The following is a 16,762-nucleotide window of genomic DNA, read 5'->3' as shown; positions in this document are numbered from 1 at the left end:
AAAAATAGATTTATACTTACCTTGTCTCTGGTGTGGCAACATCTTGGATGTTTGAGTTATTACGGACTTTTTGGCGGGAAGTCAAACAAGGCGGTCATTTTAAAATTTCTTAGTAAATAAAATTCATATTTCTTGGTAAATTAATTATCCCAATCTACGAATGGGGTCTCAAAGTGATGGAGATGGCGATGGGGAGTCTTCGGACAAAAAAAGAAAATACGCGCGGATTTCGGAGAGAGATGAGAGAAATAACGATAAGTATAAAATTTATTTTAAAAGAAATTATACTAGATTATTTCTAGAAAATGTCACATACAGTGACTATACCGTGTATGTTACATCAACGGACGATGAAAAGTTGGGTAATAAAAACCCTATAAAACTTACCCAACTCTTTACAGAAAATGTGAAAGGCATAACAAGCGTATTCAGAATAAATTCACATAAAATTGCTGTAACTTTTCAAAAAGCTGCTGCAGCAAACTGCTTTTTAAAATACGACAGTTTTCTAACAAAATATAAATATAAAGCCTTCATACCTGCCCACCTGGTTGAGAAGGTGGGTTTAATCAAATTTGTGCCAACTGATATGTCCAATGAATATATATATCAAAATATCACTTCAGATGCAGACATAATATCAGTTAAAAGATTCATGAAGAAAGATGAGAATAAAAAGTTAACACCAATGACCACAATAGCTATAACTTTTTCCTCAACAACTTTGCCAAAATATGTATTTTTAAATCTATTTCGATACCAAGTTTTTACATATATTCCACCAATAATTCAATGCTTCAAGTGTTTTAAGTTTAATCATTCAGCCAAAGTGTGCCGAGGCACACAAATGTGCTCCTCTTGTGCGGGCAGTCATTTATACAAAGAATGTACAATGGATACCATGTGTTGCATCAACTGCGGAGGGGCTCACCTAGCAATTTCAAGGGACTGTCCAATAAAATTAAAGAAATTAGAAGAAAAACGTACACTTATATTAAACCAGAACCGTACATTTGCATCTATTATAAGTAGCAATACTTTAGATGATAAGAATTTTCCAGCACTTAAATCAAAATCCATTGAAAAAAATGTAAATAACCCTAAGTCTATTGTAAATACTAACTCATCAAATAAAAGAGACACTATAGCAGTAAATAATAAAACAGAATTAGAAAAAATAGCAAACAATGAAATTATTCTCAATGCCATTGTGAAATCATTAGTTTCTTTAGCCAACTCACCTAGTAATGAAGCTCTTACAACAAATAGAATAAGAGATATTTTCTTGAAAAATTTATTATAACATGGATCATAGCTCTAATAAAAATAATCAAAATATAAAGAATTACATTACAGTAGCACAGTTTAATATTCAAAGTGTTAAAAACAAAAAACCTTTATTACTACAATTCCTTTTTGAACAGGATATAGACATTTGTATGTTAAATGAAACATGGTTGAAAGAAAACAGTTGCTTTAATATACCAGACTATAATATAATACTTCAAAACGGACCTAATGGTCATGGAGGTGTAGCTATTTTGATAAAGAGTTCATATAAATATAAAGTTATTCAAACACCATACTATGACCATTTACAAACAGTTGCAATTATTTTAAAACTCAACATTGGCCAAATATCCATGCTATGTGCATATAGTCCTCCAAGAGGGGGTCGTTTAAAATGCAAGAAATTAAAGCAAATTATAGATAACTTGCCCAAACCCTTAATGTTATCAGGTGATCTTAATGGACATCATGTTGCCTTTGGTTGTAATTCTTCAAACTCCAGGGGAAATGATATTTTCAATTTATTAGATGAGTCCAATCTTTGTATTCTTAACACAGGTTCTCCAACCACAGTAGGTACCATAAGTCATAATCCATCTGCAATAGATATAACATGTGTAAGTCCTGATATAGCCCCTTTATGTGAATGGAAAGTACATAATGACCCAATGGGTAGCTACCATTATCCTACAATAACAGATATTCAAACATCAATTGAAAAATATGAAATTGGTAGTCCCACTGATCACTTTATATATAGTAAGGCAGATTGGTGCAAATATCACACTTTAAGTGAAAAAGCATTCAATAAAATAAACTTAGAATCACAAGATTCAATTTATCTTTACAATAAATTTTGTGACATTTTAAACAACATTAAACAAGACTGTATTCCTCAACTTAAAAAACCAAATAATACAAAATCTTATAAAATTAGAAAACCGGTTCCATGGTGGGATAATGAGTGTTCTGAGGCAGTATTTAAAAGTAAAAATGCATTAGCCTTTTATAGACATTTTCCAACAATAGATAATTATATCGAATACAAAAAAGCTGATGCACAAAAAAAAAGGTTAATATCCGAGAAAAAGAAGGCAGGCTGGACTTTATTATGTGACTCATTTAATAGGTATACACCAGTTAGCAAGATTTGGAATTACATTCGGAGGTTTAAAAGAATCTCACACAGAAAAGCTCCAATAAATGATGAGTGGATACCTTCTTTTTTAGATAAGCTAGCACCTATCTCTCCACCTGAAAAAGATATAAACACAGAAAAGTTCAATCAACTGTTTCAATCAACTGGTAACCTTCATAGCTACTTTCTTACTGAACCTTATACTATGAAAGAGTTTAAAACCGCTCTCAAATCTAGGAAAGACACCACACCAGGTCTTGATGGCATAACATACAAATTAATAAAGAACCTTCACCCTAACGCTTTAACTATCTTATTAAAAATATATAACCACTTATGGCTGTCAGAAATTATCCCCGATTCATGGAAAACACAGTGTGTTATCCCTATAATTAAACCTGATAAACCAGCAAATGATTGCAACTCATACAGGCCCATTTCATTATCGTCATGTATAGGAAAATTATTTGAATGCATGTTAAAGTTTAGACTAGAACATTATAGTGAAAGAAATAACATCATACCTAAAGAGCAGTTTGGTTTTCGTAGAGGTAGAAGTGCCACAGAAAGCTTTACATCCTTAATTTCTGACATCAAAAACTCATTTCATAACCATTCCCATACAGTTTGCGCCTTTCTTGATGTTAATGGAGCATTTGATAATGTTAACCCTTTAGTGTTAATTGAGATTCTCACAGCCATTGGAATACCTGGCAAAGTTTGTAAATGGTTATTCAGATTTCTGTATGAGCGTACAATGTTCATTAAATTCAATAATGTTTTACATGGACCTAGGCTTATTTATAAAGGAATAATGCAGGGATCTACTATCTCACCCTTATTGTACAACTTGTATACATCTCAAATTAACAGATATTTAACAAATTCATCTGCTAAGTGTCTCTTGTTTGCTGATGACATAGTTGTGTATAGTGTTAGTAAAAATGTAAATAGTGCGGTACAATGCTTGAATAATTCACTTGACCAAATCCATAGATTTTATAGTGACTTAAAACTAGATATTAATGTAAATAAAAGTGGTGCAATGGTTTTCAGTAAAAAAATGGGTAATATACAAGATACTCCTCTAATATATTTTAATGGTAATCCATTGGTTTGGTTGAATGAAAAGAAGTTTTTGGGAATATGGTTGGATACCAAACTGAAGTTTGAGTCTCATATTAATAATATCATTAAAAAATCTTCTAAAGGGCTTAACATTATGCGTTCTTTGGCAGGTGTACACTGGGGTTCTGACCCTAAAATATTGTCCATGCTGTACAAAAGCATTGTTAGAAGCCACTTTGACTACAGTACCTTAGCATACATGAATACAAATATTACTTACCTCAGGAAGTTAGATTCTATCCAGAATAAGGCTCTCAGGATTATAACAGGAGCTATGTGCTCCACTCCAATAAATGCAATGGAGGCAGAATCTGGCATTTATCCTCTAAAATTGAGAAGGTTACAAATTGCCAATAAGTTTGGCCTTAAGTTATTAGCTAATAACAATAAATTTGTTTTAGATAGAATTCTACCCAAAGAGGATTTTCCTCAGAGTTTGCTGTCTAATCTTTCCATTAATGCTACTCAATTGATATCTGATCATATCCCAGACATAATGAACTTAATATTAAATTTAAAATCTTTATGTATAAATGTATATTCATGTAACATGAAACCTTTGTATAATATTGATTTTAGATGTATGAGTAATGATCTTTTTGAAATAGACACTGAAATAGTTAGAAATCAGTCAGAATTCTTAAGCTTTGTAAATAGACAACAACTTTTTTACAAATTATATACAGATGGTTCAAAGGTTGCAGGAAATGTCACCTCAGCTTATTATGACTCTCAAATAAATAAAACAAAATGTTATAAGATTGATCCCACATGCAGCATATTTACGGCTGAGTGCTATGCAATTTATAAAGCTTTATTGTACATAAAGGATGTAAATAGTAGAAACTTTTTAATTGTTTCTGATAGCTTAAGCTGTATTACAGCTCTGGACAATATGTCAAGTAAGCAATGTTGTAATTATATTTTATTTGATATTACTAAAATTATATTAGAGTTAAAGAATAGTGGCAAATCTGTTACATTTAAGTGGGTACCTTCCCACAGTGGTATTTCTGGTAATGAAGTGGTGGATAAAGCAACCCGAGGTGAATTCGATGAAGATCACAGCAAAGTATTAAAAGTTCCTTATACAGACTACCATGAAACATTACAAACAAAGTTGAGAGAGTTGTGGCACAGTTATTGGACACTTATTAGCAGAGAAAAAGGTAAATGGTACACTAAAATACAAGAGACCCCGCCGCTTTTACCATGGTATCACAAACACAAGGATGTCAATAATAGAAATTTTATTACCACTATAAACCGATTGAGATTTGGTCATTGTAGAACCCCGGCACACCTAGCAAAACTGAAGATAATACCAGAATCAGAGAGTAAATGTAAACACTGTACAACAGATAACATAGCTGATTTAGAACATATGGTCATGAATTGTCAACAGTATAACTTTCATCGTTTAATTTTAGCAGCAGACATTCAAACTATAACATTGGATGACAAGAAGAAAATGCAAACGACACCTTCCACTTTACAAGACATTTTGTGTAATTTATCGTTATACAAGCCATTGTACAAATTTATTGTAAATACTATAGGAAAAATTTAACTTTGTTATCTTAGTAATAAGTTTGGCCTATGGACTTGCATCCCGTGCCACTAAATAAATTAAAAAAAAAAATAAAAAAATTGAGTTATTACTTTCAGAAAATATTTTGTCTGTGCCCAAGATCACATGTTGTCACTCAATAATTGCAAAATAACCAATCATAAAACAAGATAGACGACCCATATAGCCGAATGGTTAGTGACCCTGACTACTAAGCTGGAGGTCCCGGGTTCGAATCCCGGTAGGTGCAATGATTTATATGACGAATATGAATGTTTGTTTCCGAGTCATGGATGTTAATATGTATTTATGTATGTTTATGTAAGTATATTGTACTAAATATATCGTTGTCTTGAACCCATAGTACGGACCATGCTTAGTTCGGTTCAAGATAATTTGTGTGTAAGTGTGTCTATATTATTATTATTTATTATTATTACTATAATATATATATTATTAATTTGGCTATTTTGCGGCAATTTCAAATCCTGTGTATGAAAAATGATGATGTCATTTTTGCTGGACAGTGGGCATAACATAAAACTGAAGAATAATTTACTTGGGCAGGAACCGTGAAGTTTAAAATGTACTTTAAAAATACAAATGGGCAGGATGAGGATAGTGTGGAAGAGCGATATGTCAAAATTTGATATTTTTGACAGGCGTGTTGTTGCACTGCAGTTGCAGTTTTTTACGAGAAAAGCTCTGCTGTACTACAATCTACTAGATGAACGAAGTCCTATATGCTAAAGGAATAGTTCATTCTCATTCGGTGTCTGGAATTTATTCCTAAATCCTATAGTACTAGTACAAGTAGGTAGGTACTACACAAGTTTAGTTAGTATCAAAGAGGATGTAAATACTATTATAATAAAGGCGTGATTGCGTGAGTAAAAATTGAAATTTAGTTTAGTATGAAACGTGCAGTGAGATTTGATATAAGTTTGAAATAGTAATTTTACAAGGCAACGAAGTTTTTTCCGGATATTTTTTTGTGGATCTCGGTTATTACTCTTTTTTTTGCAAGATTATAGCCACCATCTGTCAATCTATCAATGACTACACGTTTCATATCATCAAAAATTTCGCTAGGCTGGGTTAGTTGTCGGCGATGAGAAAGTAAAAGTATTCTGTGGTTAGTATGCTGTCGGCTGTCTGCTGTCAATGATATGCGAATGAAGATTGAAGTTTAAAAACTACGAAACCAAACTTTAAACACGTGTTTTTGTTGCAGTGAATAGAAATAGGTATTTTATATTATTAATGAAAGTATAAAATGGGTAGAAAAGCCAAATTCGATGAGACAAAGAAAGTAAAAAAAGGACCTGGAAGAAAAGCTCGAAAGCAACCTGACCCTGTATTTAAGAAGGGACTGAGTAAGTTAACGTGAATATAATGTTTGCGAACACGTTTTGGTTTCACATTTATAATTATAAACATCATAAATTATAGTAATACATTTATATTCATTAATAAAAAATAGTTTGTCATCATTATTTTGTAATTGAATGAAAGCTAGTAGGATTAATTTTTGTATTTAAATTTTAGTTGATGATGATAAGGAGGATAAAAAACTTAGTCATAGACAGAAACAAAGAGCGGCCCGAAGACTCAAAAAGAAGAAGGAGTTAGTTGAAAAAAGAAAAGCTTTAAAAGAAGCTAAAAAGAGTACTCCACAACCAGAAAATGAAGAACAAGAAGGCATGAGTTCAGAGGAGGAAGAACAAAACGGTAAGATATTTAGTATATACTGAAGAATATGAAAGCATAAAATATTGAAGCTCTCCTCAACCTATTACTAGTGTTTTAGTATTAATTATTTAAAAAAAGATCTTTTAATGAATATTCCTGATGTTTGGGTTTTTTATTTATTTATTATGTGGCTAGTATATTACCCTTTCCACATCGGACGGTGCCCGCAGGCACTTGAAATTACAAACACACAGAGTTCACTCTTTTACCTCACCCACTTTTCACCCTTATTATGTGTACAAGATGGTTTATTTTTCTACGCAATTATGAACGAGTGAAAAGTTCAAGGCCACCAATATTCGACGTCATAGCATGTTTGTGTTCACTTTTTCCTGGGTGGCGCAGAGAGCGGTCGTTATCAAGACTTTGCACGAAGATTGTTCTTTGTGGAGATTTTGGTTTTATTTTATAATGAACATATAATGTTCATTACAAAAACATTAAAGGAAATAAATAAAACAAGTAATTAACATTGAAAATCAACATTTATTTTATAATATACCTATTTTTACACTTATTGTCGAATGAAAAGTCTGTGTGAAATAAAATAAAAACACAATATGAATAATTTATACATTGTCTTATAGCTTGTTTCAATAGCTTTCAGTCACAGTCAAATCACCCTACCTATAAGCATTTTATTACGACACGTAAAATAATACGCACGGGGAGAACGCTGCGCGAGCCCTGAACGCATGCCGATGTAAGGCGAACATTTTTCGGAGGAGAGTACCGATGTGGAAAGATTAAATTATAAGACACTGTTAGAACTTAAATGCCTCATGCCTAATGTCAATATAAATGTATTGACTTGCCTTTTATGCTAAAACAAAAGCAATAGCTTTATTATTTCTTAATACATATCATAATCTGAGGTAGTTTTTTGCAACTTAAAGGTTTCACGGATGATAACAAGGATTGGTTGAAGCCAAAAAAGAAAGGTGTCCAAAGTAAAAAAGATATGGATTCTCAGAGTGATGAAAGTGATAAAGATGAGGAAGATGATGATGAGGAGTCTGATGATAATGATGATAAAGTACCAGCAAAGTCAGGAAAAGAAACATATAAGGTATATAATTTATAAAGTGAAAATTTTATTGAAAATAGCAATTTGATGAGTTATTTATTAATACAGCTTTACTCACGATTTATCTGTGTGGATACGGGCATGAGTATGGGTAAATGATGAGTAAAGCCATATTAATAAATAAGTTAACAATGTCTCACAAAAGTTTTCATAATTTAATTTGATGAGTCTTTGAACTGAAGGTTTTTTCTTGTTTCTTATAAAAAACCTCATTTAAATAATTTCAGGTTGGAACACTTGATGACTTATTTAATGACACAGATGATGAAAATAAAGATGAAGCTTCAAGTGATGAAGATAAACAAATTTCAAACAAAACAGCATATGATTCAGACTCAGATAATGATGAAAGTGATGACAGTAATGAGGAAAGTGACATGCTTCCTATAGAAAAAGCAAATATTAAGTTAAAGAAAAAACGAAAGCAAGATGCCAAGTTAGCTGATGATGAGATGCAACTTAATATATCAAAGCAGGATGTTTTTGCTTTTCCAAGTGAAGAAGAATTAAATAATCCTACAAGTCTTCAGGATGTACATCAAAGAATAAAAGATGTTGTCGCAGTTTTAAGTAATTTTAACCAATTAAAAGATGAAGGCAGATCTCGCTGTGAATACACTGATCTACTTCTCAAAGATCTCTGTACCTATTACAGCTATAATGAGTTTCTAATGGAAGTGTTAATGCAAATATTTCCAGTGCAAGAGTTGGTAGAATTTTTAGAAGCCAGTGAAATAGCTCGGCCTGTTACTATAAGAACGAACAGTCTAAAAACTAGAAGACGAGATTTGGCTCAAGCATTAATCAATAGAGGAGTCAATTTAGATCCTGTGGGTAAATGGAGTAAAGTTGGCTTAGTAATATTTAGTTCAACAGTGCCTATTGGTGCTACACCTGAATATTTAGCAGGGCATTATATTTTGCAAGGGGCTTCTAGTTTCTTACCAGTTATGGCTCTTGCACCTCAGGAAAATGAACGAATTTTAGACATGTGTGCTGCCCCCGGAGGAAAAGCATCACATATTGCAGCAATTATGAAAAATACTGGTGCACTTTTTGCCAATGATGCAAATAAGGATAGAACTAAAGCAGTTGTAGGTAATTTTCATAGGCTAGGAGTTGTAAATGCAATTATTTGTAATTATGATGGTAGGCAGTTTCCAGATGTAATTAAGGGTTTCGACAGAGTTCTCCTAGATGCACCATGTACCGGTACAGGTGTTATTGCTAAAGATCCTAGTGTTAAAACAACTAAAGATCAAAAAGACATACAGAGATGCTTTAATCTTCAAAGACAGCTTCTGTTGGCTGCAATTGATTGCTGCAATGCTAAATCCAGTACAGGAGGATATGTTGTTTATTCAACCTGCTCAATTTTACCAGAGGAAAATGAATGGGTTGTGAATTATGCATTAAAGCGCAGAAATGTTAAACTGGTACCTACTGGGTTAGACTTTGGGACAGAGGGCTTTGTTAAATATAGGCATCATAGGTTCCATCCCTCTTTAAAATTAACAAGAAGATTCTACCCACACACACATAATATGGATGGCTTCTTTGTGGCAAAGTTGAAGAAATTCTCTAATGTTATTGTAAGTATAACCACATACATCCAATAAATGTGATGCTTAGATACTCTTTTTTTTAATGTTCGTTAATTTAAATATATATATTACTTTTAGCCTAAATCTGCAAATGATGAGGATGAAGAAGAAATCACTGTAGAGGAAAGTGAAAATAAAGAGCCTGTGCAAAATGGTGATGTATCGGATGAAAAAGACATAAATAATGTTAAACCTGAGAACAAAAAAAACAAACGGACAGCTACAGATGGTACTGAAAATAGTATACATCCACAAAAGAAGATTAAAACAGATCCCATAAAGTAAGCACACTTATTCTTCATACTTTTTAGATAATATTAGATATAGATATATAGATAATATAGAATAGTTTTTATTATACAGTAATCATTTATTTATGTTTAAAACTTTTAGGTCTCAGCTTCCATCCACACAAGAAAATGGTAAAAATAAAGCTAAAAATAAACAGAAGAAAAAGAAAAATAAAAATAAACAAGCAAAACCTGCACTGGAGCAAAATGTAAATAAAACTGAATCTAAAAGTGAAACTAAAGAAGAGAATGATACAGATATAAGAAAAGATTCCACAGAGAGTAGTGTGAATTTGTTAAATAATGATATGGCTAAGAAGAACAAAAACAAGAAAAAGAAGAAAAACAAAAAGAAAACAGACAATGTGCAGACAAATGCAATTGTCAAAACAAATGTTGATAATGTTTCTGAAAAAGTCCAAATAGCTGCTGCAAAGAAGCTAAAGAAAAAGAACAAAAAGAAGAAGCCAATTGGTGTACGAATTGAAAGAAATAAAAATGTAACAACACAGGGGAATAAACAACAAAAAAAGTTAAAAAAACAGAAGACTAAGTCATAAAAATGATTATAATTTAGGGATAATGTTATCATTATGATATTTAATTATACTTTTAAATAAATGATAATTATCAAGAGATATGTTTTAATTATTTTGTTACTTGATATGTTACATACTGTTACTACGCATAATAGCATACAGTGTCCCTTCAGTTTAAGTATATTTTATTCTTATTAATGGCCGTTCCCAATATACTATCTACAGATAGAGATAAATTACTACCTTCTACTGTCAGTAATTAGCTGTCAATAATCTGAAGCTGTCCCAATATAGTTGATAAGTCATTCTTATCGCCTTATATTGGGACATGTGAATTGCGATTTCCATACAAACTTCTATCACTGGTTGCCAGAAAGCGTGTACGGATAAGGTGAGTTACCATCGATAAGTTTATTGGGAAAGTCAATGATAGTTTTGATTTTTATCTCAAGTCGGCCACAACCCAAGACAGACTGAATATTGGGAACCGCCGTAAGACATTAGTCAATTATATGAGAAAATACAATTTTGTTAACATTTGGCACATAACATACATACATAAACTCACGCCTTGTTCCCGTCGGGGTAGGCAGAGACATTAGAATGCAATTTGCTTCTATCCTTACAAACCTCGCACGCTTCCTCTACATTCATTACTCTTTTCATACATGGTCGCCGGTTGCGGGTGCTTCGGACCTCTCCTTTTCTCAAAACGTCCCCAACTTGGTCGACGAATGTTCTACGAGGTCTCCCGCGACCGACTTGCCCACACACACATGCCTTATATATTTGATGCGTCATTCTTTCTTCACTCATTCGCTCCACGTGTCCAAACCATTTCAGCATTCCTTTTTCAGTCCTTGTCACAACATCCTCTTTCAAACCACAGCGCGCTCGTATTACTGCATTCGAAATTCTTTCAGTCAGTCTTACCCCACACATACGACGCAGTGATCGCATCTCAACTGCGTTAATTCTGCTTTTATGCTTCTTCTGCCATACCCAACTCTCACTTCCATACATTAACGTGGCGACAAGCACTCCATTATGTACAGTCATTCGCGCTTCTATTGGCACAGTCTGACCGTTTATAAAGGCATGCAGCGCTCCATTCACACAGTTTCCCGCAGTCACTCTCCTTTCAATATCATCTTCATATCTTCCGTCTCTTGTAAACATTTAGATGTGCTAAAAACACATTGTAGCTACACAATGTTACAACCCACTTTGTCGTAGGATCAACCTCGACCATAACATTATCTCGTTGAGAACAAAATTTAAAGAAATAAAGATCATGACTGTTGCCTCCCAATATAACATTCTTGATAATGTTATTATGTACATAGGCACATAAGTGAATTTGCTAGAAACTGTCAAAACCGTAAACCACCAGGAACAAACATAAACTTATAATGCCGACTAAAGCGGCGAGGAGAGGAGATACGTTTCGATAACAGATTTCGTTATTTCCACATCTCTCCGCTTAGCTTCGGTGGAAATGGATCAAGCGAAGAGGAGAGATTTTTTCTTTGATTTTGTGCTGCGAGCGAGCAAGCGTTGCGGCAGAGCGGAGATGTGAGATGTCTGTATAGTGTAGTTGGGCTCGCTCGCCCTTTTCCGCGCGTCTCGCATACCCAAAAGCGTAATTTATTCGATTGACTGATCTTCAATGCAAAAGGCGTTCCTTCCGTATTTTTAACTGATACTAGTAGTTTAGCGAAGTAGTATAACTCAAAAAGAGGAGGAGGCTCCAGAAATATTAATTTTAAGTTACATTAACTCTGGTATACCTACATGATATAGTCAGTAATAAATTAAATTATTTTTTCTCTTTTAGTGTTTGCTTATATATTTTTTTTATAATATTTTTAGTAAGTAAAACTTTCATAGTCAAACTCTTGAAATAATATGGAATATTCGCCATGACTATCATTTTATATGGTTTCTTGTCCAGAATCTATGTTTCGGTTGATAATTTAAATATTGAAGAATTAATTGCGTTTCTTTTTCCTCTTCCTCAAACGAATTAAAATACAACTTTTGTAACGACATGACGCCTTCCTTTAATAGATATCAGTTGACTGATTTCGAGCTCACACAGCTCACATCTCCGCTATACTCAGCTCACATATCCTCTCCGCTTAGGTGGAAATAACCTAACCGCTTTTGAATAAAAATATTTGAATTTGAATCCACCCATTTCCCAAACATTGATTTTGCTTTTGTGTAAAGTTTTGTTGTCTCCATATATTATGTCTACTTATACTTACTATTTACAATTAATAATTAACAGGGATTAGGAACAAGTTACAGCAACAGGGTTTTACTTTAAGGCATTAAAAATAGGTGCATTACATCAAAGTGCTATATACCTACTACCCGCATTACGTTGAATGCCAGATATCACAACCGCGCGTTTTGCAAAAGAAAATCTTGCCTCGCACAGCCACTTTGCAGAATTAATTACCGGTTACTGTTTTCAGGTACCTAAGCATGAAAATGCAGGCATAAAAGGCATTTATTTTCTCAAAATTGATTCGTTTAAAATTCTTATTAATGTAATTTCTAATATACCAGACACTACTACCGCTTCGGAAACAAATGGCGCTCTGAGAGAGAAGAAGCGGCACAAGAAACTCTTAGGTACCTAATACCGACATAACGGCCGGCAACGCATATCTTGATCCCTGGTGTTGCGGATATCCATGGGCGGTTGCCTCACCACTCCTTATAAATAAAAAAGATGTTACAAGAGAGTAACGGCTGCGGTTTTTTCTAGTCTTGCATAATAAAAAACAATGCACAATTGAACAAAATGGATAAATACATAAATTTCGAGCCTTTTATGTTTTAACTAAGCCAGAGGTCCCGGGTTCGAATCCCGGTAGGTGCAAGCATTTATATGATGAATATGGATGTTTGTTTCCGCGTCATGGATGTGTAAATGTATTTATGTATGTATAAGTAAGTATATTGTATTAAATATATCGTTGTCTTGTAACCCATAACACAGGCTATTTATGCTTAACTTGGGGCAAGATAATTTGTGTAAAAAGTGTGTCAATATTATCTTATATATAAAATTCTCGTGTCACAATGTTCGTTCCCGTACTCCTCCGAAAGGGCTTGACCGATTCTCAAGAAATTTTGTGAGCATATTGAGTAGGTCTGAGAATCTACCAACATCTATTTTTCATCCCCCTAAGTGTTAAGGGTGGTCCACACGAAATTCCTTTTTTTAATTTTTTGACATTTTTTTTTAAATTTGTTTGATCATGAGTCAGCATTAAAAATACATACAGCTTCACCCATCTACGATCAACAGTTACTTTTGTATCGCGATTTTAATATCGGCTTAGGGTCAGCTAGTATTATTATAATGTTTATCCAAATTGGTAGGTAGGTATTAGGAATTAGAAGAAGCATAGAATGTATATATAACTTTAGGCGTGTATTTAAAAACAATATAATTTATATCCCTATGATTTATTATTATTAATTCCTCTAGGTCTAGTGTACGAATTTTAAAATATATGGTTATAAGTTTTAACATAATGCTTTTCAGCAACACATTCGCGATATATTAACATAGTTTATATAGATACCTAATGTAAAATACTTCTCAACCATTGAACGTATGGGTAAAGGTCTGTTCCTATCCCGTACTATTAATTCGAAGTAGGTACTGTATACATAATATATCAATGATCGATCGATCCCGTTAAAGCGTCATTAAGGTATTCATGTTGGCCATATTTAGGGGCCATCCACAAATTACATTACACCGGGAGGTCCTAAATTATTGTGACATCACATTATTTCAAAATTTAATATTTTATATCTAAGTCTTACAACACTTTTAAACTACATACCCACTAAACATGGTTATATTTTTGCTCTTAATAGTGATTTTCATTATTATAACACTAGAAATAAGGGATTGCTTGTAACTAATTCTAGTAGGCTTCATAAGATACATAATAGCTTTAAGGGTAAATATATACACTTCTACAATAAAGTCCCAGCCACTGTTCAGGCATTATAAATAAATTTAAATGTTTTATAAAAAAATGGCTCTGTCGTAAATCCTATTACTCCACTGCTGAATATCTAAATGATCGGACAGCCTGGGACTAGATTGTGATTATTTTATAGCGATAGAAATGACTGTACAATATTGTATATTTTTATTGAATAGAGCGCAAAAAAAAAGAATGCTGGGAGAGTTTCTTGCGCCGCTTCTTCTCTCTCAGAGCGCCATTTGTTTCCGAAGCGGTAGTAGTATCTAGTAGTATAAGAAATGACATCAAAAAGAATTCTAAAGGAATCAATTTTGAGAAAATAAATGCCTTTTATCTTATATCTTTAAACGAGCAATTCTTGTATATATATATATATATAATTTGAATCTCGGAAGCGGCTCCAACGATTTTAATGAAATTTAGTATACCGGAAGTTTCGGGGGCGACAAATCGATCGAAATTTCGCCACTATATACCAGACTATAATAGCTGGGCGATCGAGAATCAAGATATTCTATTAGTTTGTTTTTTGTTAAATTTTGTAAAAAGCCGAGCAAAGCTCGGTCGTCCAGGTACTGCCTTTTACATAATATATTTTTTTATTTTTTGTCAAATTTCACGCCTTTTTTGATTTAATGTTAATTTTATTGAAAGGAATTAAAATGTAAATAAAAATAATTTCAGAACACTATCTATTGTTTTAATTTCACAAATTTCTAAAAGTAAAATTGCGAAATATGTGACATCGCACTAGGTGGGAGGTCTCACAAATGTGACCAGCTGTGACAAGGATGGGGGAGGGGTCAAAAAAACATGCAATTCGTGTGACGTAATTCATGGGTGGCCCTTTAGTCGATTTGATATTATTAAATTAATAATATTATCACCTATAACCCGCCCCCTCGCGCGCTCAACGCTCTTCTGAACGCTAACTCCGAGTGTGACTTGTTTGCGGATGAATGAACGGGAATAATGTCAGAATGCCTGAAGTAAGCGTGACGAATATCTGAATAAATAATGAATAATCTGTAATTAATGTAATTGGTGTAAACCGTTTCAATTAAAGTAAAATATATACATAAATAAAATTGAAGATCCTGTATGAGGCGGCGGTTTTACTACAAGCCTGTAGTAGATTACCGGGTCGCGCTTCCCTTGTTCAGGGGCGGTGACTATTCCCTGTCTGCGAAGCGACTGTGAAAGCATTTCGCGCAGGCCCGCGCCGCTCGTTGAGCTCGGAGGCTGCCAGTATCCCGCGTACCGCACTCTCGGCTTCACATGTTACAACGTTCCGTTCTACGCTACAAACAAATTTTATCTGTAGCAGTGTTTTGTCTCTGAAAATTGTTAGTTTCATTCATGGTTTGATTATTTGGTGTTGTAAATGTTTCGTGGATGCAGGAATCGAAGGACGGGACGCTTTGTTCCGATTGTACTACGCTCGTAGCGGAGGCTGTAGCGCGCAGCATCCCTCGATCTCATATACCTACAATTATTCTGTATTGCACACATACATATACACATAAAACTACGAAGGTTCGATAAAGCGCGTTCGTTACTTTGATATTTGTGGTAAATTATTTAGCTATTGAAATATTTTAAATCGTATCTTTTACACGTAAATCCAAAATATCTGTACGAGAATTATTTGGATTTTCTTATAAGTTAACGGTTTTTTTTTATTTTGAGTCTATTCTTATAACATACCTCTAGTTCTGTGGTCCATCTAATGTAATAAGCTACTGGACTTTTGAAAATGTAAGTATGTACCTATTTTACTTTTAAATTAAGATGTCATAGTTCAGCCAATAAGTTCATCACTATCTACCAATTATTCTTATAAAACTACACGCCCATTTAATGAATACATTTACATAAGGCGATATATTATATTGATGAGCTCGGAATATTTGGAAATTTATTATTGAGTAATAATAAATTTCCAAATATTCAGAGCACTAACAGAAAACCACGTCAACCAACGGTTAGCTATTTTATGTAATTAACTTTGTTTTTGTTATTGTTCTCGTGTGAATAACTTTCACTTTTTCAGAAGAAACCTTAAACCAACCTTGCCTGTATCAAACATACGGTAGACATAATATAGCGTACCTAAGCAATACCAATATAGCCCTTCCTAAGAATTTGTACTTTTACAAAAATACTACTAGGTGGCACTGATAACAGATCATTCATAACCATCAGTTTTCGAAAATCTTCGACGAGTATTGAAACTTGCTCCTATCAAAATCTCTCTTGAGAAGATCATGGAAAGGAGTAAATTGAATCTTGTTTATATTGCCGCCACAAGATGACTACAAATTACGTATGTCGTCGTATTT

General features: G+C 33.3%; 3 protein-coding genes across 6 annotated transcripts in view; all 3 read left to right on the top strand.

The window, feature by feature from the left end:
• The first annotated feature begins 160 nt into the window (after positions 1-160).
• On the top strand, positions 161-1,148 carry LOC126976562 (uncharacterized). Its single transcript, XM_050824945.1, has 2 exons — positions 161-1,028; positions 1,138-1,148. Exons 1-2 carry the CDS (start codon positions 161-163, stop codon positions 1,146-1,148), a joined length of 879 nt encoding a protein of 292 aa, XP_050680902.1.
• A 5,155-nt stretch (positions 1,149-6,303) lies between these two features.
• LOC126976466 (uncharacterized) overlaps positions 6,304-16,762 on the top strand; it is a 30,773-nt gene continuing 20,314 nt past the window's right edge. The window contains exons 1-6 of one of the 2 annotated variants that reach the window (XM_050824796.1): positions 6,304-6,502; positions 6,675-6,857; positions 7,775-7,947; positions 8,193-9,557; positions 9,648-9,850; positions 9,963-10,211. In XM_050824796.1, coding sequence (XP_050680753.1) covers positions 6,403-6,502; positions 6,675-6,857; positions 7,775-7,947; positions 8,193-9,557; positions 9,648-9,850; positions 9,963-10,211 — 2,273 coding nt within the window. In that variant the 5' untranslated portion in view covers positions 6,304-6,402. Of the gene's footprint in view, positions 6,503-6,674; positions 6,858-7,774; positions 7,948-8,192; positions 9,558-9,647; positions 9,851-9,962; positions 10,496-16,762 lie in introns of those variants that run through there. The other variant, XM_050824797.1, reaches the window with a different exon arrangement.
• Positions 15,643-16,762, top strand: part of LOC126976479 (plasma membrane ascorbate-dependent reductase CYBRD1-like) — a 108,533-nt gene continuing 107,413 nt past the window's right edge. For all 3 annotated transcript variants that reach the window (XM_050824832.1, XM_050824830.1, XM_050824831.1), the window contains exon 1: positions 15,643-15,766. The gene's annotated coding sequence lies outside the window, so the exon portion shown is untranslated. The remainder of the gene's footprint in view (positions 15,767-16,762) is intronic.

The sequence above is a fragment of the Leptidea sinapis genome, chromosome 41, assembly GCF_905404315.1.
Source record: "Leptidea sinapis chromosome 41, ilLepSina1.1, whole genome shotgun sequence".
Lineage (NCBI taxonomy): Eukaryota > Metazoa > Arthropoda > Insecta > Lepidoptera > Pieridae > Leptidea > Leptidea sinapis.
This window is presented reverse-complemented; position numbering and strand designations above follow the sequence as displayed.

What these genes read in the sequence shown, in the direction of transcription:
- LOC126976562 (XM_050824945.1), top strand. Translation starts at nt 161, where the DNA reads ATGGGGTCTCAAAGTGATGGAGATGGCGATGGGGAGTCTTCGGACAAA.